Source organism: Siphateles boraxobius, unplaced genomic scaffold (assembly GCF_051911475.1).
Source record: "Siphateles boraxobius isolate OS27281-9 unplaced genomic scaffold, OSU_SipBor_1 32, whole genome shotgun sequence".
Taxonomy (NCBI): domain Eukaryota; kingdom Metazoa; phylum Chordata; class Actinopteri; order Cypriniformes; family Leuciscidae; genus Siphateles; species Siphateles boraxobius.
The window spans coordinates 4,178,433-4,203,374 of NW_027508942.1; the positions used below are offsets into that span (position 1 = coordinate 4,178,433).

The 24,942-nt window shown below is 36.5% G+C and overlaps 3 protein-coding genes across 5 annotated transcripts in view; all 3 read left to right on the forward strand.

Annotated features, from left to right (window-relative positions):
* The first annotated feature begins 1,706 nt into the window (after positions 1-1,706).
* slc33a1 (solute carrier family 33 member 1) lies at positions 1,707-16,349 on the forward strand. 2 transcript variants are annotated; one of them, XM_077194611.1, is made up of 7 exons: positions 1,707-1,794; positions 2,631-3,408; positions 10,298-10,500; positions 11,467-11,651; positions 12,565-12,682; positions 14,269-14,484; positions 14,563-16,349. In XM_077194611.1, the coding sequence occupies exons 2-7, from the start codon at positions 2,673-2,675 to the stop codon at positions 14,728-14,730; spliced, it is 1,626 nt and encodes a 541-aa protein (XP_077050726.1). In that variant the 5' UTR covers positions 1,707-1,794; positions 2,631-2,672; the 3' UTR covers positions 14,731-16,349. The 2 variants fall into 2 exon arrangements, with proteins under 2 accessions (XP_077050726.1, XP_077050725.1); XM_077194610.1 differs by having other exon boundaries at positions 1,720-1,949.
* A 120-nt stretch (positions 16,350-16,469) lies between these two features.
* Positions 16,470-23,278, forward strand: c18h3orf33 (c18h3orf33 homolog (H. sapiens)). 2 transcript variants are annotated; one of them, XM_077194612.1, is made up of 5 exons: positions 16,470-16,602; positions 16,784-16,843; positions 18,391-18,544; positions 20,069-20,232; positions 21,763-23,278. In XM_077194612.1, the coding sequence occupies exons 1-5, from the start codon at positions 16,495-16,497 to the stop codon at positions 22,033-22,035; spliced, it is 759 nt and encodes a 252-aa protein (XP_077050727.1). In that variant the 5' UTR covers positions 16,470-16,494; the 3' UTR covers positions 22,036-23,278. The 2 variants fall into 2 exon arrangements, with proteins under 2 accessions (XP_077050727.1, XP_077050728.1); XM_077194613.1 differs by lacking the exon at positions 16,784-16,843.
* Positions 23,279-24,042: 764 nt separating this feature from the next.
* Positions 24,043-24,942, forward strand: part of plch1 (phospholipase C, eta 1) — an 87,434-nt gene continuing 86,534 nt past the window's right edge. Inside the window, exon 1 of the mRNA XM_077194615.1 lies at positions 24,043-24,159. The gene's annotated coding sequence lies outside the window, so the exon portion shown is untranslated. The remainder of the gene's footprint in view (positions 24,160-24,942) is intronic.

Sequence of the window (24,942 nt, forward strand, 5' to 3'; positions counted from 1 at the left end):
TTAAACTGGTCGCTTTAATAAATGAAAATGGCAGTGGCTGCTAATGGAAAAAGATTGAGTTAGTTTCACTCACTCGTCTGGTCACATGTCTTCCTTCAACATCCTCTGTCACATGCATTTAAACCCTTTTACTGATTCACGCGGCTCCACACATTCAGTCATTCATTATCTCTGATGTCTTCTTTCACAGTGAAAGCATAAGACGGCTCGAAAAACTCAAACAACACATTGCTTTGTGTAGGATTTTATGGTTTTAATGATCAACATGTAGTATCATACAGTATAAGCAGTGTTTACTTATGCATGTGTGTATCATAGAAATCAAATGCATATTTTTCTTTCAGTTGAATTATTCCCTGTCAATTATGGCTGCTGACTCTAATCACACACTATCTGTGGCATTGTGAGAATGGGACCGCTATTTCAGGCCATGGTCACATGAGTTATGACTTTAGTTTGGTCTGGTGTTTAGAAAGTCATTCAATTTTAATTTGAGCCAGTAATATGTTTTGAGAAGCACTGTGTGGAAGACAGTGAATTATGATCTCTTTGATTATTTGACTTTTTTTACTATGTATATTGAAAATTAGAACATATTCAGCTTTATTTTTATTTACATTAATTTCACATGGATGATTGCTTTAAACAACTCTTCAGTAGTTTAATATACAGTAAAGAGCTTCTTTATATGGGTTGTGTTATTATATGAACTATTTTATTATAATAGTAATATAGCTTTCCGTTTACATACTGTTCTAAAGATTGGAATCAGTAAGATTTATTTTAAAAATAAACTTTTATTCAGCAAGGATGCATTAAATTGTCAGAAAATAAATTAATACTGTTAGAAAAGATTTCAATGCCTTTTAAGCATGTATTTCTGTTCTTAAAATAATTCTGGAAAAGATGTACCACAGATTCCACAAAAATATAAATCAGTGATAACAAATATAATATAATAAGAATGTTTATTCTTGACCAAATTTGGAGAAATTGCTGCTGAAAAGTTAGCTTTTCCATCAGGAAAATATATTGAAATAGAAAACAGTTAATTTGAATTGTAATAATATTTCACAAAATATCAAATGAATGCAGCTTCTCACCAAATATCGATGATATTATATAGAAGTATATATATATATATATATACCCACACACACACAAACAAAAAGAAAACTTCTAACATAAAAGTTTGTGTTTATATAATATATGTACACACACACACACACACACACACACACACACACACACACACACACACACACACACACACACACACACACACACACACACACACACACACACACACACAAACTTTTATGTTAGATGCGATTAATTGATTTGACAGCCCTAATATACACAGTATATATACATATATAATATGATGCATTAATTAACCATATATTAGCCAGTCACTACAGAGGCAGAACAAATCTGTATGTTTCTTACACTGCCTTAATGAGATGAGACATCATAATAATTGATCACGATTATACCATACAGAAGTAAACTTTATCAACTCGCATTGTCAATCAACCACAGCAACTGTAATACTCGACAACGACACTGCTATATTAATATAGATTAATGTGTCGGTAAAGTGAGAAATATATATGCATGGACAGAATATTTATCTGTGTAAATGACATGAAACCGGCGGAACTAAAAATGGAAGCTGTAAGACACGTCAGCTGAAGCAGTCGGACACGTTTAAGTGACGCACCGCTCCGGCTTCCTCTTCATTTCAGCAGTCAGGTGTACTTACTGCGCTTCCCTCCGTCTTGTAAACACTAGGTATATTTAATATTTGCGTGAATGTTTTTGTGTCAGTAAAGTGCTGCTCATTTGAAGTCACAGAACAGTGTGTTTTTTCTGTCATTTGTATAACGTTTTGTTCATTGATTCATTAATGTCTTGACTTGTCATGTGGATTGTCATCATAGTGCAAGGTAACCATGAATCAGTATATTTTCTCCTTCTTTACCATCTCATGCTTACGTTATCCTCTCGTTCAGTGTGTCTTACAATCATGCTCACTTTAAATGAATATCTTACACGATGATGTCTCGAATCTGATGTTTTGTTTATTCAGCTCTGCGTGACATAAGAATCATTTATCATTTTCTCTGTGTTTTGATGTCAGAGGAATGCACAGATGTTTAATGTTTTCTAGAGATCGACAGATATTGATATTTAATTACCGATACCAATTATTTGCATGTTCATGTGCCAGATAACCAATATGCAGAACCGATATTTATTTATCTATTGGTTCATTTCTATTTTTTGACAATTGTTATGACAGCACTGATTTGAACGAACTGTTTAACACTTTTTAAATACTATAATTTCTGCACTCCCGCCTTAAACAAACACACTTCTACATCAATAAAAAACATATAGTGCACTGTCACTAAAGTGTTTTTAAAAAAAAAAAATCAGAAAAAATCTGTGCTTTAATGCTGGTCTTGTACGCAATTGCCCTTTATCATTGAATCCGGTATTACAAAACCGCTTCCCGATTATGGAAAAATGCTTAAATATTGGGAAAGATATCGGTAAAACCGATTATCGGTCGATCTCTAGTTTTTCACAGACACAGCTTTTTTCATTTCTTTTTGTATATGCAGGTGTTTTAAGGACATATTTGGATTGATGCCTGGCATATTAAGATGGAGCTGTCTAAATCTATCACACACAAGAACGGGAGGCAGCGGAAGCCTGCGGTGTTCAACTCAGACATGCGTGTAAGAGAGTCCAAGCTAGAAGTGGAGGACGATGAGGAGACTCTTCTTCAAAACTCAGACAGGGATGGTGGACAAGTGTCTAATGGGATCAATGGAGAACTGAGCAATGTTGCATTGTTATTATTCCTGTATGTGCTTCAGGGTATTCCTTTAGGATTGGCCGGGAGCATCCCTCTCATCATGCAGAGTAAGAACGTTAGCTACAAGGACCAGGCGTATTTTAGCTTTGTGTTTTGGCCCTTCAGTCTGAAGTTGTTCTGGGCTCCTCTGGTGGACTCGCTGTACCTGAAGCGGTTTGGCAGGAGGAAGTCGTGGCTGGTTCCCACTCAGTACCTGCTGGGTCTCTTCATGCTGTACCTGTCGTTCTCGGTGGACTCGATGCTTCAGACGGATGGACAGAAGGGTCCTGATGTGATCACTCTGACTGTGGTGTTCTTCATGCTGGCGTTCCTCGCTGCCACGCAGGACATTGCTGTCGACGGCTGGGCTCTTACGATGCTGTCCCGGGAGAATGTGGGTTATGCGTCCACTTGTAACTCTGTGGGTCAGACGGCTGGATACTTCCTGGGAAATGTGCTGTTTCTGGCTCTGGAGTCTGCCGATTTCTGCAACAAGTATCTGAGGTTTGAGCCGCAGGAACGGGGCATTGTAACACTCTCAGGTATGTTCAAATGTTATATTCATTATTGTGTGTGTGTAAACTCGCGCTCGATCGGTCCAAACTCCGGCATCCGACCAGCACGGAAGGTCTCTACGTGTTACTGTCTTTTCTCGCAGCAAAGTATTTTTGATTAAATTCAATACATTTTCTCATATGTATATTAACTCGTTATTTCATCTGACTCCATCAATGAAAAAGGTTTTAATGATATCTGTGCATCATTAAGTGTGAGCGAATGTTTTACTATTCTTTTTAAACTCTTGAATGAAAATAATGTCAAAGTCAATTAGAATAATCAAATGTAATAATGTATTATGTCAAGTAAATGTATCATGCCAATTTCAATATCAGCTCAAATATAATCAATACTAAACATCATATGCTCTGGAATAAAAGATGCAAACCCGACATTAGGAAATGCATGAATGCTGAGAGTCTCGGCGACTCCCAGCCTCACGGGCTGATCGGAGATACTGAACGGCCCTAATTCTTTTGCTGAATCCCATTATATAGCCAGAACTCATTTCAAATATAAACATGAGTTCACAGTGGGATTTCACCTCTCTTCTCTCTGGGAGTTTTCCAAACTCCCTGAAAACTGCAGTTGTCAAGCCCCTCCTGAAAAAAAGCAATCTGGATAAGACCATATTAAACAACTATAGACCGATCTCAAATCTTCCTTTCATAGGCAAGATCATTGAAAAAGTTGTCTTCCATCAGCTGAACAAATTCTTAAGCTCAAATGGACACTTTGACAATTTTCAATCTGGTTTCCGATAGGGGTGTAACAATACATCGATATGGATCGATGCATCGATCAAAAGTCTAACGATACGATGCATCGATGCCACACACAAAATATCGATTATACGGTACCTTTATTTTGACACTCTCCACATCCTCACACGGAACTTTTCTCAGCTGAAATAGACACCTGACAAGATTGACAGAACCCTTTGTCACAAAAGCGGGTATTTTCCACTGTCAAGGCATCGCGAGTTCATCTTTTACAGCAGAAACGACAAGCACCCTTGTTTGTGAAATCAACCCGAAAAGTCTGTGTTAGCGAATCAGTGCGCACTGCGCAGTATTGAGGTCGGGTGACAAGCCTGCTAGTCACTTTGAAAAGACGCGCTAGCTGCGAGGAGTTTCGTCAAAGCTGATTAAAAGTGATCGAGGATGGATTTCAACGAACTTGATGAACTTCATGGCGTAAAAGGAAAATAAGATCTGAAACTTTTTCACGGAATCTTGCTAAAACAGCAGGTTAGTGGTGAGGGAAAAGCTCTCTGTATCGCGTGTACGTTATTCACAACAACAAAGTTTGACAGGCGTCTGACGTTAGATGTCAGCTGAGGAGATTAACGTTACAACGATTAAGTGTTTTATTAAGTATCATAGCAATTACTAGGCTTTGTTTAACTCTGAAACATGAAATGTGGAGTTATCTGCTTTTGCCAGACACACACAAAAAAAAAAAAAAAAAAAAAATATATATATATATATATATATATATATATATATATATATATATATATATATAAAATACTTTCAATGCACTTTTATTTGATCATTTACCTGTATTTTTTTGTTATTATTACTTAATCAAAACAACCTCTTCTGTTATAGTTCATTTGCAAAAACAGATAACTCCGTTCTTGTTCATTTTCATATAGGCTATCATGTTTTTTTTTTTACTTGTAACTTGTAACAAACAACTTGTAAATGTCCCAATTGGGAGAGGGTGTGCCATTTTCAAAGAGTTTAATTAAACTTTCATATATTTTTGGATGCATTTGTGAGTTAATAAACGTAACTGGTTGTGTAAACTTGGCACATAATATCTAAATATCGATAAATCGATTGATAACCCTGAATCGAATCGAATCGTAATCGTATCGCAGAATTTTTTGAGGTATGGGCAATAATCGTATAGCTGGCTGAGAGAATCGATATCGTATCGTATCGTGATGAACTGTCCGATTTACACCCCTAGTTTCCGATCGCACCACAGCACAGAGACAGCACTCATAAAGAAAATAAATGATATTCGCTTAAATACTGATACAGGCAAATTATCAGTGCTGGTACTACACGACCTCAGTGCTGCATTTGACACTGTCGATCACAACATACTTCTTGACAGGCTGGAAAACTGGGTCGGGCTTTCTGGGATAGTCCTAAAATGGTTCAGGTCATTCTTAGGAGGCAGAGGTTATTATGTGAGTATAGGAGACCATAAGTCTGAGTGGACATCCATGACATGCGGAGTCCCGCAAGGCTCAATTCTTGCGCCACTCCTATTCAACCTGTACATGCTCCCAATGAGCCAAATAATGAGAAAGAACCAAATCGCTTACCATAGCTATGCAGACGACACACAGCTCTACTTATCCCTATCGCCTAACGATTACAGCCCCATTGACTCCCTTTGCCAATGCATTGATGAAGTAAACAATTGGATGAGCCAAAACTATCTTCAGTTAAACAAAGACAAAACTGAAGTCATTGCGTTTGGAAACAAAGATGAAGTTCTCAAGGTGAACGCATACCTTCAGTCTAGGGGTCAAACAACTAAAAATCAAGTCAGGAATCTTGGTGTGTCTCTAGAGTCAGACCTTAGTTTCAGTAGTCATGTCAAACCAATAACTAAATCAGCATATTATCACCTGAAAAATATTGCAAGAATTAGATGCTTTGTTTCCAGTCAAGACTTAGAGAAACTTGTGCATGCTTTCATCACCAGTAGGGTGGATTATTGTAATGGACTTCTCACTGGCCTTCCCAAAAAGACCATAAGACAGTTGCAGCTCATACAGAACGCTGAGCAGAACCGGAACATAAGAACACATCACACCAGTCCAGGTCTTTACACTGGTTGCCAGTTACATATAGAATTGATTTTAAAGTATTATTACTGGTATATAAATCATTCAATGGCCTAGGTCTAGGACCTCAATACATTGCAGATATGCTCACTGAATATAAACCCAACAGATCACTCAGATCAATAGGATCATATCAGCTAGAAATACCAAGGGTTCACTCTAAGCATGGCGAGTCCGCTTTTAGCTATTATGCTGGAACAGCTTCCAGAAGAGATCAGATGTGCTCCTACAGTCGTCACATTCAAATCCAAACTCAAAACACATCTGTTTAGCTGTGCATTTACTGAATGAGCACTGTGCCACTGTTCGTCCGACTGTTTGTACTGTATTTTATTTTATTAATTTTTAATTTTTTTATTCAAAACTGTTTTAATTACTCTGATTTCTTTTGATTATTTTAATTTCTTCTATGTAAAGCACTTTGAATTACCACCGTGTATGAAATGTGCTATATAAACAAACTTGCCTTGCCTTAAGGCGAGACACTACAGGTGAATAGGTATATTGGTGAATACAGGTACATTTTTAAAATAATAGATATCACAATGAAACTTCCTCAGTTGATTACTTACACAAGTATATAAAAAAAATTATTGCAAGTTTTTGAAATTTGTATGTTTAATTATGCAAATTAGGCAAAACTGACCACTGCATGAAAAATCGATGTTTTTGCCTGCATTACATTCACCTTAATCACAGTCCCAGACTTACTGGGGCCGAAGTTGATTTACATGGAACCATTTGCTAACAGTGGATATTGGCATTGAGTTTACACCTTCTGACCATTTGTCTGTAAGACACACCCTTCTGTGTGCAAGATATTTCTAAACTCTTAAGAAATGTATTACCTTTTGGTTTACTTTGGGAATGAGAAATTTGTACCAGTCACACTGAGACATTTCAAATGGTACCAAACATGTGTAAAACTGTATGATTATTGTTCACATTAAAACCCTACATATTTTGGATGAATTTCAGATGAAAAGAAGTGGGGGGAGAATGGGGGGTCAAGGTAAAAGATGTAGATTAGAATGATTCTGGGGTGAGGCTTGCGTCTCGAATGGTGCGCAAGAGTGAGTTCACATGGTAATTTACTTTGTTTTCTCAGAGAGTAGCCGTCTCTTCCAGTTTTTCCAGTCTTATAGCTCCCTTCTTGACCCCGTGGGTCAAATTCTGATGAACACTTACCGGGTCACAGCGAGACGTTTGTTGTAATCCTTGAGACTTAACTCAAAAATTGTCTTTGCAATGTTAGCATCTGTAGAAGCTCAGAGGGCGGTGTTCACCTGAAGAACACCTGGTCTCACCGGGTGAATGTGGCTTGAGTTCAGCAGGTGGAAGAATGCGTTCAGGTTTTCTTCCTGTGGTTCAGCCTAGAATGTGAGCAAAGTTCATAGAGTCACCTTTGTTACTTGTTCAGTCGACGTGTCATTCCTTCATGGAGAAACTCCTGCTTCTATGGCACCTTCCCCATGACGATAATCTGTCCCTTAGGGTGCTTTCACACTAGAGTTGGTTTTCCCCCTTGGTGCGATTCGTTTGGGCAGGTGTGAAAGCAGCAATCGCACTCAAGTGCGCACCAAAAGCGGACCAAACAAGCGTTTTGAGGAGGTCTCGAAGCGCTTTCAAACGAACTCTGGAGCGGTTCGTTTGTGGTGAGAACGTGAACCGAACTCGCACGGACCCAACTGCCAAAGAAGTGCGCATTTTTGGACTAAACCAGCTACCGTAGTCAGCTGTGCTGTGCATTATGGGATGAGGACTAATGTTTGTTGACCGCTTGCACTAGCATGGCAGCACTGCTTAGCAACATTACATTTACATTTATTCATTTAGCTGACGCTTTTATTCAAAGCGAGTTACAATTGCTAGATATGTCAGAGGTCGCACGCCTCTGGAGCAACTAGGGGTTAAGTGTCTTGCTCAGGGACACATTGGTGTCTCACAGTGGATTCAAACCCGGGTCTCTCACACCAAAGGCATGTGTCTTATCCATTGCGCCATCACCACATTAATGCACACCTCCTCCTGTTGGAGTGACTTGCGATGCTCCTTCGCCGCGTGCAGTGCATTAAAACATTATTTTCAAGCCGCCTCCTCGCTTCATTCTCAAATGTTAACGTTTTTCGGATTTTCCTCCTCTTTGCTATGGAATTTTCCCGCACGTTAATTCTGACCAATCGAAGTGCAGTTACCTGTGGCCAACGAGTGATGTGGATGCTGCACGTGACTGCATTTTGGTTCGTTTCATCAACTCATCATCTGATTCGGACCAGAGCAATCAGTGCGGTGTGAAAAGGAACCAAAACGCCTGAAAAAATGATACAAAGTATAATTTTTCGCCCTTAGTCCGGACCAAATGAACCGAACTACAGATGTGAAATCACCCTTTAATGACCAATCCTGTCTCCTCCAGCGGTGCGGTTGTCTGGACAGCCCTCGATGGATGAAGGCGTTCTCCTTGGTTCCACACTGCTTCGTGTGAGACACCTGAAAAGCATCTTAAATGTCCACTTCACGATTGAGCACTTATGAACTTAAAACCTTGAGGAAATGCATACGAACACATAATGCAACACAACTAAAAACAAAACAATAGATGGGTTCATGTCAGCAAGTGCGATTGGTACATCTGGTCTCGAGTGTTTCTAAAGGTCCTGAATGGAAAGGTGGTCTCATTTTAAATGTCCAATTCTCCATTACCACTGTGATGGAGTTAAATAGTAGTGGAATTTAAATAGTCTTGGTCTGAATTATTCAAAGGAAATGCAGCAAGAGGTCAGTGTTATCTAAACAATCAAATAGATTCTATGCATCAATAAATCATGTAATAACAATAATAATATTCAATCAAAAATTATGAAGAAATACATACATACATACATACATATATATATATATATCACTGTGTTTGTTCAGGAATCTTCCAATGCAAGCCAAATCAGGCCCCTGATTTCTCAACATACCACTAATAACAGAAACATCATAAAAAATGGATAGATCTGAAGTGTGAGCGCTTCAATCAATTACAAAATTTACCATTTAATCCTGTCATTGACTGTGAGTTAGCCAGCACACACACACACACACACACACACACACACACACACACACACACACACACACACACAACTGTTGCAAGGAATGAACAATCTCCATTCTTGTATGACTAAGCATGTTCCAAGACACTTCTTATATCTAGGTTTTGGCCACCATTAAAGACGCTAGTCGAACAACTTTACTTCTCTTCTAATGGTTTTGGATTGGCCAAGCTCGTAGTGTGCCACGTAACACTTATCTGAAGTAACACTAAACTAAAACAGACGCACCAGATCTAGGCCAATCAAGCAGCATTTTTCTCTTCTAGACGGAAATAACTCTCCTTTGCAAACCAAGTACACTTGAACCCTTGTCGAATATTAGTCGTCACCAATCTGACTCAAAAATTGCGGTAACAACATACGAATCTGTTTCTACTTGGGAAAATAATTGCAGATTAATTCAGAATGAATTCAAACGTAACCATTTATAAATTTTGTAGGCGAAACAGCTCCCATAGAATGGAGAGGAAAAGTGTGCGTTCTCTGAAGCTTTGAATATGAAAATGTTTAATGAGATGCGCGTTTGCTGTTTCTGATTTATATTTCAAAGGTCACATTGTAGCCACATGTCAAGTCTATGCTCCTGTACATAGACAGGTTTTATTGCAGCTATATCGAAGATAGCAGAGTTTTCCACCAAGGAGACAAACAAATTTAACATAGACACGTGAATTAGCCTATGTGCACACTGTAGTAGCACAAACAACTCTTAAGTGTGTTCTGCTTTGATCACGGGAATACATTACATTATACAATATATTCGAATAGAAACATTAAAAACGTGCACTTTTGAAATGTAGCGTGAAACTTTTTTCAGTATTAAAACAGGCCTAAATAAATGAAATCATGTGACTTGAGATGCAGTTGACTGATCCTTTGTTCTGTTCTTCTCTGTCTCAGACTTCTTGTTTTTCTGGGGGATCGTGTTCATGGTCTCTACCACTCTGGTCGCTATCCTGAAAAAGGAAAACGTCAGTCACCATCATACCAAGAAGAAGCCGAAAGAGGAGACGCAGGGTGTCATGGAGACTTACAAACTTTTGCTGTCCATCATTAAAATGCCCACAGTCTTTACCTTCTGTATGTTTCTGCTAACTGCTAAGGTAATGTCACATAGCCGAGGGTCACAATGGTCATCTCTCTTCCGGTTTAACAGCTGGTGTGTGTGTGTGTGTGTGTGTGTGTGTGTGTGTGTGTGTGTGTGTGTGTGTGTGTGTGTGTGTGTGTGTGTGTGTGTGGTGTGTGTGTGTGTGTGTGCGTGCGACTGAGTGCGAAAGAGAGAATATGAACGAAATTCCGTTTCACTGGCTCATAAAAATATAATAAAAACTGCTGCAACGTGCATTAAAATATAACACTAAAAAGGATGATGGGGGGTCTCGGCCCACAAGGGGGCGTCAGCGAGCTCTTTGGGGGGGTCGCATCATATTTTGAACAGTGAGCATTAAAGCAGCAGTCCGTAACTTTTTTTTTTGTTCAAAATGTACTAAATTTATATAAGCGAGTACATCATGAATCTAATTTCCACACTGTGTTTTATGGTACACCTATAATAAGTGTTTTATATTGGGACTATTTCACACTGGTTCGGGTATAACCCAGGGCCTGCGTGACTCGTCATAGACATGATAAAGCCTCACACATAACATGCAAGTATTGAGGTCCCAGGCACAGTCATTTTGTAATAGCCTAGATTAATTATTTTTTCCCTACACACCAGTTTGAATAATGATATTTTTGTTATTGGATTTCAAATAGGGCCAATTAATAAGCTACTCCCAGGCTTACGTTTTTAAATTACAAACGGCCTACTGATGTTTTTGTTATAGTATTTTCAATATTAAACGCTAATGCTATTATTTGTGCATAAACACATCTGGTTATAGTAATAAACATACTGTTTGTTTAAAAACAAAAACATAGTTTAGATCGTATTATAAAATATTTTAGGGCCCCCCTTCACCTTTAATGATATTGTCGCTCTTGTAAGTGAAGGGTGCCCTAAAATATGGGGAAAAAAAGGTTGGGAACCACTGATCTAATTCATCCCTCTTGGTCTCTACTTTCAGATTGGTTTCTGTGCCGCGGACGCTGTGACAGGGCTAAAGCTAGTCGAAGCTGGCGTCCCTAAAGAGCAACTGGCTCTGCTGGCAGTTCCCATGGTGCCTCTGCAGATCCTGCTGCCTCTGGTTATTAGTAAATACACCGCTGGTCCACGACCACTGGACATTTTCTACAAGGCCTTCCCCTTCAGGTACTAACAATCCACACAAAACAATACAATTTTATTTATATAGCACGTTTAAAAACAACTGGTGTTGACCAAAGTGCTTTACAAAAGCCTAGGAAACCAACAATAAGATAGAAAACATAAAATGTAAAGCAAAATAAAGAACAATAAAATGGAAAACCTATGGAAAAACTAAGGTAAAATGTTTTTAAGAAATGATGATAATTAATAGGGGTTATACTGAACTCACGATACCATATTATTGCGATACTCCAAGACATATGATAAAAGGTTAACAAAAAATGTACTGTTGATTAAAATGCAAAATTTGGTGTTACATTGTGTGTGTAAATGAATAGTCTTGGACTTGATGTTGGAAACCCAAAGCACAGGTCAACAGAGACACCAGAATAACAATATTCATGATTCTGAACATGAAAATACACCATTATTTTAGAAGATTATGCTTCTATTCTGTTAATATACTGACTAGATACATTTAAAGGCCACTTTTTACTGGTAACATCAGACATTTGGCATTATCAGGAGCCACAAATATTCCCCCATTGCATTATTATACATTATATTCAACATTATATATAGTTGTTTAATATAGTAGAGACACTAGAACTCATTAATTTATATTTTGGGAGAACTACACACAATAAATATTGTCACTATCCACGATACATATTGTTACATTATTGTATTGAGATATATTGTGACACGATATATTGTTACACCCCTAATAATTTAAATATATTGAAAGCAATTGAAAAAAGATACATTTCAAAGTGGATTTAAAAATGGACAAAGTTTGTGCGGATCTTATGTACTCTTTTGACTGTGATGTACAGTCACATGTGTGATCGATCATTGGAGGGATTGCATGCGCTGTATACAGTAACAGGAAGCGTGTGGCTTGTGTTCCTCGAAGGCTGCTGATTGGTCTAGAATACGCCCTGCTGGTGTGGTGGACCCCGAGTGTTCGGCAGGACCAGGGATTCCCGCTGTATTATTACGCTGTTGTGCTGCTGAGCTACGCTGCCCATCAGGTGCGTTCAGATGCAGTTTGTCTGCAGTTTAATTGCATCAACATGCACCAATGCTACATTTTTCTAAATGTCATAATCATTTGTTAACAAACAAGTATTCATTACTTCAATGAGCTCATTGTTTCTGCCTTAAATTATTACATTGTTTAAATTAATACATTTTTAGCTAACTGTGATTTTGTATATGTACATTTCTGAAATACATTACTTAGACAGTTACCTCTGATAACAGATCACTCAAAAATGTAATGTGGACTGTGAAAAGCACCATACAAATAAATGTTAATTTAATTAATGACTTTTATAATAAATAATGATATATAATAATATAAATAAATAATGAATTCTATAACAACAATAATACATAAAAAATTAATAATAATAATAAAGAGAAAACATAATATAATAAGTGTTATTTTTAATGTGTACAAAATATCAAGAAAAATCACACACATATTTGCATCTATATATTTATGCATTTAAAATTAATTTATATTTATAATAATATAAAGGTAACACTTTACAATAGTCTCATTTGTTAACTTTAGTTAATGCATTAACTATCATGAACTAACAGTGAGCAATATATTTATGGTATTTATTAATCTTTGGTAATGTTTGTTAATAAAATTGCATCTTTTTATTGTTCATATTGGTTCACAGTGCATTCACAAATGTTAACCGATACAATGTTGGATATTAAAAATGTATCAAGAAATGTAATTAATATTAACTAAGATGAATAAATGCTGTAGAAATATTGATCATTGTTAGTTCATGTTAAATAATGTTAACAAATTAAACCTTATCGTTAAGTGTTACCAATGTAATCATCATTAATATTACAATAACATAATAATAACTCAAAAATGAAATTATATATACAGGTGAAACTCGAAAAATTTGAATATCGTGCAAAAGTTCATGTATTTCAGTAATTCAAATTAAAAAGTGAATCTAATATATTTAGTATATATAACTATATACATATGCATGATTATATTTTTCAGAGGGCCGACATTTCTGTATTTAAAATCATTTTATTTATTGATTTCATGTAATTTTCCAAGATTTTGAATTTGGGGTTTTCATAAGCTGTAAGCCATGGTCATCAAAATTATAACTTTTGCACAATATTCTAATTTTTTGACTTTTCACCTGTATATATTTGTGTATTTATATTATAATTATATAATATAATAATTACATAACCAGTAAATCGGTATAATAATCAAATGAAACAATAATAAATATATAAAAAATAATAAATACATATATTATGCATTTATATTTATGTATAATATAATAATGTTACAAATTGAAATAAAGAGAAAACCTGTAATATAATGTTATTTTTAATGTGTATATGTAAAAAAAACTATCAAGATAAATCACACACATACATTTATTTACATATATTTTACCATATAATTCTATATTAGTATACATAAAAATGTAAGTAAATATATAGGTATGTAACTACCATTTCATGATGTAGTATTATTTAAGTGATTACTTGACTATTTAGAATTAAATGGGGTTGGATTTTGTCCTTCTATTCATTGTAGAGTGTCTTTCTCCACTAGGTGGCGCTGTACAGCATGTATGTGGCCTGCATGGCCTTTCATGCCAAGGTCAGTGACCCAGTGATCGGTGGCACCTACATGACCCTTCTGAACACTCTGACTAATCTAGGAGGGAACTGGCCCTCAACTCTCGCTCTATGGCTGGTTGACCCGCTGACCTTTAAGGAGTGTCAGGGAGCCCCGGGTCAGACGTGCGGATCGGCTGAAGAAGCAGGGGTCGGTATCTTTTTATTTCCTATTTAGTAGCACTTAACTGCGCCCCTACTTTTTAACCTGTTCTTATATTGTCTTCAGCTCTGTGTCCGAGAGGGCGGCGCGTGTGTGACAACATTGGACGGTTACTATGTGGAGTCTGTGGTGTGTGTTGTGATCGGTGTCTGCTGGTGGATCTTCTTCGGAAAGAAAATGAAGCGGTTGCAAGAAGAAAGTCCCTCTGCGTGGCATTGCAGGGTTGCCAAATAACCGTCTCCACTGGACTCTGTCATGCCCTGGCCTCTCTTTTTTCCTCTCAGAGTGACTGCTAATTTTTGTTACACTACAGCAGGCCTGTAGGCGGGCTTTAAACTCTTTGAGGACTGAAATAGATGAATATACTGTACTATTAAATTATAAGTTGCATATGCATTCCATTATGCACAAAATTTTTAATTTCAAATGTAAGATCTAGAGATGCATAACAGATACATGAGAGTAACAGCATGACATTCACTGCTCGGTTGCCTATTTAATCAAGCATTTGTCTTACAAATACTTGAGGTCCTGTGCCTTTTGCATTTCTGTTTTTAGTATGATGCAGGGTTTTTTTTTTCAACGACCACAAAAACTTGTGTTCTGATATTATACATGAATGTTGAAGCAGTTGCTACATGCACATTTTCGCTTTTTATGTTTTTTCTTCAAAAGAATTGATTCTAATTGAGCACTTCAGGTGAAAATGTTCATAGTTTTTCACTTAATTGTTAATGTAACTGGTTGTAGTCATACTGAAATTGGTTACAGTCACAGAGATGGAAATGTTTAAGTTAACTGGTTTCTGTTATGTTTATAAATCACTGACTTTGGCAAGGCCAGGACCAGGAAAAAAAAATCTCGATCTTCTCTCACAGTCGTATTTTTTTGTTTGGTCCTTTTCAGTGTATTTTTATGGCCAGTGCTTTTAATGCAGATTAAAAGTCTGTGACTGAATTTTCTGTTTATGAAACCAGCTGTATCTTCTGGGACAATTTTTGTTAGCTCTAACAAAATCCATGGCAACAAAATTAATCATTAGATTTTCTATAAATTATTTAGGGTGTGTTTACACGACAACGATGTATTAAAAACGGGAAAGTATTTCCTGTTTTTCACGTACAGACGCCGAGACATAAGCATGCGCATGATGTCATATTTACCACAGATTTACGTTTTTGTAGTTTACACAAAGTTTTCAAAACAATCGTATTTAAAAACTTGCGCTTTGAAACCCCTTTTCAAAAGCTTGTGTTTTAAGGCCCCCAAAAAGCTGCTGTCGTGTAAATTAACGTTAAAGTTTCCAGTTTTTAGTTGAATACGGTGTCGTGTAAACGCCCCATTAGATATTTCAGCCGTGACGCGGAAAACATGGAATAAAATCTGTCATTGATTGACGTGGATATTTAAACAATCATCAGCACTTTTATTACAAGTTGCTTCTCGATGACTTGGGGAATTTATGAAGATCGTTCATCCAAAAATGACAAATTTGTCATCAATCTCTCATCTTCATGCTTTCCCCCCCAAACCTGATTAGTGTTCCACGGAAATAGAAAGCCAAAAGTTTGGAACAACATGGGCTGAATGACAAAATTTTAATTTTTTGAGTAAAGTATCCCTTTAAAATACTGTACTGTACCGATAAACATTTACTTTATTTTTGTAACGCTCATTAAATATTCTCTTTCATTTGTCATATAATCAGGATATAGGGTAGTTGCAGTGGTTTTGGACTGTTGTAAATACTTGTAAACAGGTTCATTGGAAATTTTTCTCAACATTCCCAAAGTATGTAAAAAAGAATAAAATAAAATACAATAAAGGCATTTCTTAAATACAACTGAATAAAATGAAGATTTGGTTAACTTATTTTAAGCTTTCCATTCAAAAGTTCTGTATAGGTGAAATAAAAACGCTTTTAGTCTATTTTGGCCAAGCTGCTACCCTTTAACAGTGGGCGGGGATTTATTTTGTAGTTCTTCCTCTATAAACAACATGCCGTCAGGATCAGAGATTGAAGACGTGAACGAGGATGATAAACCCTCCAAAAATGTCATTGCTCATATTTCACAGTTTGCTGACGATAACTTAACTATTGTCCGGGTAAGTAGCATATCTGACCAATACATGCCATCTGATTTCATTTTAATAGTGCAGAAATATGACTGTCCAAGTATCGAGATACCGAGTTTGTGAACCACAAGCTATAAATGCCACCTGCTAATGCAGGACACTATAGTGCTACATTGTTTTATCTTGTGACTTGCGAATATTTCATCAACAGAACATCAGCACATGTCTTGGCATCGCGGGTTTTCTCATCATAGCGAGGAGCATCCGGCTGGTAAATGCACAAACAGCGCTTTTCTTCCACGCAGTTCCTGACAGTCGAGATGCCAATGGTCTCTGTGTGCTCGAGTAAAGTGTATTAATGCTTTCTGGTTTTGTGTTTGAATAATTGAACAGCTTGTTTTATCTGTAAACAAAAACATAGTAGCCACGCCACAAACTCACGCTATTGGTTGAGGTTGGTAGAGCGTCGTCTCCCGTTGTACTGATTGGTTAACACGCGTGGACACTTTTCACATATCATGACCAGGCTTGCCAAGTCTACTGTTTTTCACAACACTTTGATTTGAAGCAAAAACGTTTTGGAAAATCAAATAAAAAGACAAGACTGTGTGTACTTAACGATTTTAGTGAGCAAAAGAGCTATTTTGGAGAGTGTTGCTTTTTTTTACTCTCTAATGGCCTAATTTCTTGTAGTTCAGCATTATGGGTAATGTAGTTTTTCACCAGGAATTCCGCTGTCAAACATGATTTAAAATAAATAAATAAATTAATAAGCTGAAATAACAACCTCGTAGCTCGCAGTAGTTATGTCTTTAAAGATGTAAGTTATCATTCAAAATAAATGTCTTTGTGGAGCAAATGAATGGCGTTTATACTTCCGGAATCCGATTGTTTGCAATCAAACCATTCAACGGTGAATTCTCAGATTTTTCCTTGTTCAAGAAACTGACAAAGACTTGCCAATCTTAATCATGACTACCGATTTACTGGTATCTGTGAGGTAATTGGGACATTATTTTTCTGATATAAAAAACAGCTACTTTTAAATTGTTGTTACTGGGGAAAACATGCCATCTGTCAGTGTGATGAAGTAGTTATTATAATTCATACCTGCAAACTAGTCGATAATACATAATAAAATTTGTAATTTATGTCCTTTATAAAGGTAAATAACGCCCTTGTGTAAAAATCACAAATGCGCAGATTTAAGTATGTAAAAGCTGATGAGAATATTGCTTCAAAATAAATGATATTTCCTACTTATGACACCATTTAAAAAGTAGAAACATAATTATGTCATTAAAAATGTATTATAACTTTATTATAAAAGCTTCCTTATGTATGATTTAAATGAAAGTAGCTTACAAATAAACCTTTAATCTTTAATATTAGAATGATGTAGCGTATCAACTGGGATTCATTATGGTTTACTTTACAGCATTAGTTGAGATATTTTTTTTTCTTGTTATGTCCTGTACCTGATAGGCCCCAACTTAATCAATATGGAATCAAATTGTCAATAAATGTTTTTATTTTTATTGTATCTTTTTACTTGAAGCAAATGTCTTGAAGCAAACTGTTTTCTCGTCAGAATGCACCAGAATGCTTCATTATGATAAAATCATAACAGTTTTCTCATGGGGGATGATGCCCCAGACCCCTCTACAACACATCACTTGTAAACATGTCACCTTTTTCACCACTTGTGAGTTGGCAGGTCTGATAACTACATCATGTTATGTTATGGCATTCACCAGCAGAGGCTCCCGACGCCCTGGAATGATGTCAATGTTTTATTTTCCCGTGTGTGTTCTGCAGATTACAAAATTCGGCTCCGCCACTGATATTCCAGCTCGGTTCATTGAGAGAAACATCAGCATCAGAGGAAGACTGAGAAATATCACAGAGAACGGGCTTGAAGTGGAACACCTTCCTATTTATGTCCCTTTGCTCAGTCGTCTACTTACTAAACGTAAGGACACACACATGACCCCCTCACACACTTTAATTAAATGTTTTATCAGTAGGCCTGCACATTTATTCCACAGCTGTCACGGGGACCACCGCGTTCACTTGAACAGCTGCTCTCAATTATAACTCAATCTTTAAAAGACAATATCTCTTAGAAACAGTTTTCATAATTGTGTATCTCCTGCTGTGTGGGAAAATGTAGAGAAGACAAAGTCCTCTTGCTGCTGTTGCGGTGCTTGTAGAAGTTGGATCAAAGCCCATTCAATGTATTAGTCTTTTAACTTCAGTCAGTCAAGCATAAAAGATCCTACTCTAATGTTTCACCCCAAATCTTGCAAAATGCAGTTTAATTTTCTTTCAGAACTGAATCAAATTGCTGCTGGGTTATTAACATTTGCACATTTACAAGATCATATATCAGTAAAACCAGTTAGTGAAGAGAGGCAGTCAGTGTAATTCAATTACGCACCAGCCATGCCTTCAAAATGAGTTTAGATGTGCTCTTAATGTGCTTTTTCTATCACTATACCAGTTAGATGAGGGGAGTGTATCTGTCAATGTCACTGTGATTCACAGATGGCCGTTTTAAGCTTGACCTCGTGGTGCTTGTACCATATGGACGTATCTAGCTTTCTCCTGTATACCTACTTGTATAAGGAAAGCATCATATAACGTTCCCCTCAGACCTCAAAGAGCCTTTCTTTAAAGTCCCTCTGTAGTCAATTATGTTATCCCTTAAAACTCATCTTTGATCCCCAAAATTAAATATTTAAGGGTTTTTGCCTTGGAAATTTTTTTTTCACGCCTTAAGACAGCTTGAATGTAACTCGACACCCTTGCCTCATTTAGTATACGCGGTTCTATGAATATGCAAATGAGCCCCGCCTCCACTCACTCCATCAGCTCAGAGATCCACTCGTTGGCGATCACACGTCGATCTGATTGGTTACAAGGTAGTTTGTGACATCAGAAACACCAGCGATTTCAAACCGTGTCTTTGGTTCACTGCAGTTTTAAGGAGAAAATACTCAGCATGCAATGCTGTCGACTTATGAATTTACACATGGCTTGTCGTAAAACATATTAAAAACACCACATAGACATATACAAAATTTAAAGCTTGATTTTCACCACAGGGGGACTTCAATAATTTTTAGGAATACTGAATTTGTTTTTGTGTAAGTGAGATGAGTTAATACATGCTCATATTTCGATCTACAATAACATCATGTTCACACACAACGCCTCTGCACTCACTCCTGATTTATCTCAAAATGGGGACAGGAGAGCTGTCAGTCAATAAAGGCGAAAACAGTTACATGAGTTACTTATTTAAACAAGTAACTCATATATTTTGTTGTAAATTTAAAAGTAATGCGACTACTGTATTTACTTGATTTTCACCACAGAGAGACTTTAAATCCTTTAGAAGGCTCACTGCTTTATATCGGCTCTGTAAACTATTATAAAAGCACTTTGAAATGCTCAGTGTTGATGGAGTGGTTGTGACTCCTCCTGGCTTCAGCTGGTCAGTCCGGGCCCGTCCTGGACGTCCGTCTGGCCGGAGTGGAGATGACCTCAGAAGGACACGACTGGATCGCTCAACAGCTGAAACCAGCAGAGACGCTGTGGCTCCGTCTGATCTCTCGACAGAACCAGACCCTACACTGCCTAGTGTCAGTTAACAGGGTGAGTGAGGTGTACCAGATTAGCACACATTCAGACTCCACCATGGAAGATGGTAGCTTGACAAATGAGAGGCTTTAATGCCTAGGAAAAACGGAGAAGTGGTTTTCAGTCTTTTTGACTGCAAGACTCATTCGTACACAACAATATTCAAAGTCCCCGTTGTTTTTTTTTTTTGCTAGATTTTCTAGATAAATATTATTTGCTCAAACTTTGATCAAATGTTTTAGAGCTTGGCGTGATTTAGAAAAATAGAATATTATTGGACTGTGAAAATATGGCCATGGAGTTACATGGTTTTATTAATTTGCTTTACTTTTCCTGGTGTAGAAATTTTAGATTTTTAACCAAGTTAAAATTAGACCATCTTACATATTCAGGTTATTTAAAGACAGTGGGTGCTCTGTTTCTTCAATGAAAATATTTGTTGAAGGGCTTAAAGCAGGATGGATTCTGATTGGCTGTCACTGTTTTTATCAATTTTTCAGCTGGAATAAATTGTTCTAAAAGTGATTCCAATGATATTGTTTCACTGTGCCGTTATCGTTATAAATGTGGTGTGGACTCTGCTATTCTTTTATTTTTGAATGATTTATAGAAACTATATCATTATAGTTATCGTCCTTGGTGTGAACGTGCATTTAGAATGTTAATTAAAATAGGACTTTCTAATTGACTCTAAAAAATGTATATATCCATCCTTGCTCCTTACTATTGGCATGGTGGTCAAAAATGACCAATTTTATTTTTTATTGTAATGAAAAGATTGTTTACTATGCTTTACTATATTTTATTTCAATTGTTTTTATTTAATATTTTGTATTTTTAGCGGATTGTATGGTACTAAGTTATATTTATGCTGTGGTTATAATCCAGATATAACCTGTTAAATACTTTTTCAAAGACTAAAGCTTTTTTAAAGAAGACACTTGGCAGATTATTGCCAAAAAAAGTAAAAAAAAAAATAAAAACGTGTTTTGTTATGAAAAATTCACAAAATACTATTTGCAATATAAATATATATATATATATATATATATATATATATATATATATATATATATATTCAATATAAAATATATTTTCCAAAGCGTTCTAAATTTGATGTTGATATCTAAAAAATTTTGCTTTCAATAAAGATTTTGTTTGGGTGCAGTACCAAAAATTTATTTTTGACCACAAGGAGCAAAAGCGTTACTTTTTTTTTTTTCATGACCATTTAACCTTTTCGAAGTGTGTGTGTGTGTGTGTGTGTGTGTGTGTGTGTGTGTGTGTGTGTGTGTGTGTGTGTGTGTGTGTGTGTGTGTGTGTGTGTGTGTGTGTGTGTGTGTGTGACATTTAAATTTTGTCAAAAATTAAATTAAAGAGTCATAAAGAGTTAAAGGGTTAAAAATCTAGTGAAATCTAGAAAAATGAAGGAAAACTAAATGTGGGGAACCTTGTAATAAAATAATTGATTGTATAAATGATTAAATATATAATCTAAATGTTACATTTGTTATGCTATTACTCATACGCCTGCTTTCTTTCTAGGGCTCACTCTTGAACACGTGTGTGAATGAGGAGCTTTTGAGGCTTGGTTTGGCGAGGACTTCTCCTCTGCTGGGTCTGGATCCTCAGTCTCGGATCTCCTGGAGTCTCTACAAGCGCTTGATGAGGGCGGAGAGTAAAGCGGAGAAGAAAGGGAAAGGCCTGTGGAAGGAAGAGAGTCGCTGGGAGAGAGTTTCTGATGTCTTGAGGAACAACATGCTCCTCGTCTCAGTTAAGAAACTCTTCAAATGGACATCACGTACTAAAGAGAAGTGAAATATTCAAGGTTGGTTATGCATCGTGCAAGGATGTTTGGTTTGAAGTATTTTATACAATATTTACCCTAAGGGAAGCGGCAAATGTGAGAAATGTCCATGTGTTTTTCTGCTTGTTATTACTTTGACCTGTGTTTCTTCACACATGTCCTTATTTACCCAACATGAAGACTCTTAACGCCATCCGTGTTGTTTGCAGTGTTGAATAATCCATCACATTATTCATGCTGTAGCGTTGCATAGTATTCCTGACAACCGGAAAGCCTTTGTACTCTTCCCTCCTCCCATAAATCCATATCCCACAGACATCTCTGGTTTTCTGTGTCCCTGGGGAGTTGGGGGAGTGCTTTGTCACGATGACATGGCAGTGGGGGTCTACCATGAGACAATGAGGAGGAGGAGGGATCCCCATTACTATAGAAACATGAGGGGTTCCTCTCCTTCAGGGTCATAAAGGCCTTCAGACTCGGAGACAGGACAAGAAGGCTAGAAGAGGAAAATAAAGTGCTTGATTTGTGTCCATATTTGGGGGTGTCATTGCACTGACACTATTAGATAAGAACAAGATCTGAGCTAAATAATGACACTGACTTTGCAACATCGACACTGTTATCGAATTGAGCTGAATAATGAGACCATTGTCTTCTGTACAGCTGCTTATAGCTGAAAGGATTCATATTTAATGAACTTTGCAACAGTGACACTGTTATTGAACTTAATTAAAAGCAACATTGAGCTGAATAATAGAGCTGAAATCAAATTTGTTTTATAATTGATTCATTTTACATCTTTAACACTGTAATTTTCCTAATGTGAAGCTGCTTTGAAACGATCTATTGTAAAAAAGCTATTGTCCTGCCCCGCCCCCTCCTTTCTCTCTTTTTTGTGCAAATGTCCCTTGTGACTGTGGCAGAGATGCTGGACTGTAATTGGACAGACGGTTTGAATTGTAAGGTGCATTGGGTCTGAGTCTAGCAGACTTTGAACTGAGACTCAGCACATGGGCGGTTACACAGGAAAAACCTGTGGAAACTGTGGAAGGAGCGATGGATGAGAGATGTGTGACAGGAAAATATGCCCTTTGTGTTCATGGGAGAGAGAACAGAAGAGAACAGAACTCCTCTCTCCTCATTGTATCAAATTCTACGCTTGGAATTTTGAGCTCCACTGATTTTACGTCTCTCTCATGTTAGGTTTTGTTAAAATGAACAAAAAATGTAAAATTCTTTAAAAACATAAGATAACACTTTATTTTGCAGTGTCCTTGTTACACATGTTACATAGTTACTGTAGTAATAACTAAATTATACATAATTACAGGCAACTAACCCTAAACCAAACCCTATTATTACACAGTACTTAAATGCATAATTACACTGTAACACTGACACCTTAAAATAAAGTGTTACCTACGATAACTGAATAAAATAATGAATAAATAATTTTAACACATGCGTTTATTTACATTTTTATGTTTATATTATTATTTAAACAAACATTTTTTTTACTATTTTATTTTATCTTTTTTTTTTCATTTTATTTATTATTGTAAAAAGTATTAATTTAAAGTAGCTTAATATTTTTTTTGTTATTAGTTTATTTTAAGGTGTCCATGTTACAGTGTAATTATGCATGTAAGTAGCCTACTGTGTAATAAATTTGTCTCTTCTTTTTTTCTGTGTAACATTGTAAAGCACATTGGTCAACTTGCGTTGTTTTAATTGTAGGCTACTATATAAATAACGTTTTTAACAATTTCTTGACTTTTCAAGCACATTTCAAAGTCCACGTGTAATTTCTAAATGTCTGAGTTTTGGTGTTGAAATTATACCCTTTTAGGAACGATTTATTATTAGGCCTACTACTAACCTGCCGGTCGTTATCAGTCCGTTCCTCATAATCCGCACCTGTTTTTGCGGCCGCTCCTGTTGACTCCGGTCGTTCCCGAGCTTTTGAATGAGAGCGGAGACTTACAGTTAACACACAGTAAACACTGCTTTACATGGGAAGGAGAAGCCTGGAGAGGAAAATACATGCAGTATGTTTAGCCTACATGAAAAGAGTCAACGCTGACTTTTTACCCAAAGCGGAATTATAAGCAAACTCCTGAGTCAGAGGAACTGAAGTAAGTGATTTGTCTCGTTCTTTGTTGAGAGCAGGTGCACGTTTGAACGGAACCAAGCTCGGAAGTTTCACTTTTCGGAATTACTTTTCCTAATTCTTATGAACTCTGATTTTTTTTTTAACAGTGGCACGCTGCTACAATTGTCTTTTAACTCGGGTTGAGTTTTAATAGTTATATATATCATATATAAATCAAGCATAATTATATGCAACTCTCTCTTAACAAAACCAAACCCTAATCATAACCAATAGTAAGTACATTTCAGTGCTTAAATGTATAATTACAGTGTAACAAAGACACCTTAAATAAAGTGTAACCTATTCCTAGGCCTATTTGTGTGTTTACACACACACACACACACACTACATTTATTAGTCACATATAGTTCATTTATTAGTCACATATAGTTTTATTTGCCACATAGTGTATATGGAGCAGAGTTTGGCAGATAGTTGAAATGACATGATATTATAAATGCATTAAATATCCAAAGGGTGGCATAAAAAAGCAAATTGAGGGAAACTGGAGTATTGTGGGTTCATTTGTACAGAGGTGACTGCTCTATGTTCAGAGGATAAGTATAGTAAGTCAAAACACATTCAAACACATGTTGACAGAGCATACTGACTTTGTAGGCTGGTAAATTTATCTCGGTGTGTGTGTGCTGTTCCCTGAATCCTTAACAACCACTGTTACTCATGTCAGGTTCAACATTTCCCCAAATCCAAATATTATTCATAGACTTTAACCAGATTAATACGTATCTAGAATTATTGTGTGTGC

Excerpts from the sequence above, each read along its gene's own strand:
- slc33a1 (XM_077194611.1), top strand. The coding sequence starts at position 2,673 with ATGGAGCTGTCTAAATCTATCACACACAAGAACGGGAGGCAGCGGAAG. Across the intron at positions 12,683-14,268 it reads TGAGCTACGCTGCCCATCAG|GTGGCGCTGTACAGCATGTA; the intron begins GTGCGTTCAGAT and ends TTTCTCCACTAG. Across the intron at positions 14,485-14,562 it reads GATCGGCTGAAGAAGCAGGG|CTCTGTGTCCGAGAGGGCGG; the intron begins GTCGGTATCTTT and ends TATTGTCTTCAG.
- c18h3orf33 (XM_077194612.1), top strand. The coding sequence starts at position 16,495 with ATGCCGTCAGGATCAGAGATTGAAGACGTGAACGAGGATGATAAACCC. Across the intron at positions 16,603-16,783 it reads ATAACTTAACTATTGTCCGG|AACATCAGCACATGTCTTGG; the intron begins GTAAGTAGCATA and ends TTTCATCAACAG. Across the intron at positions 16,844-18,390 it reads TAGCGAGGAGCATCCGGCTG|ATTACAAAATTCGGCTCCGC; the intron begins GTAAATGCACAA and ends TGTGTTCTGCAG.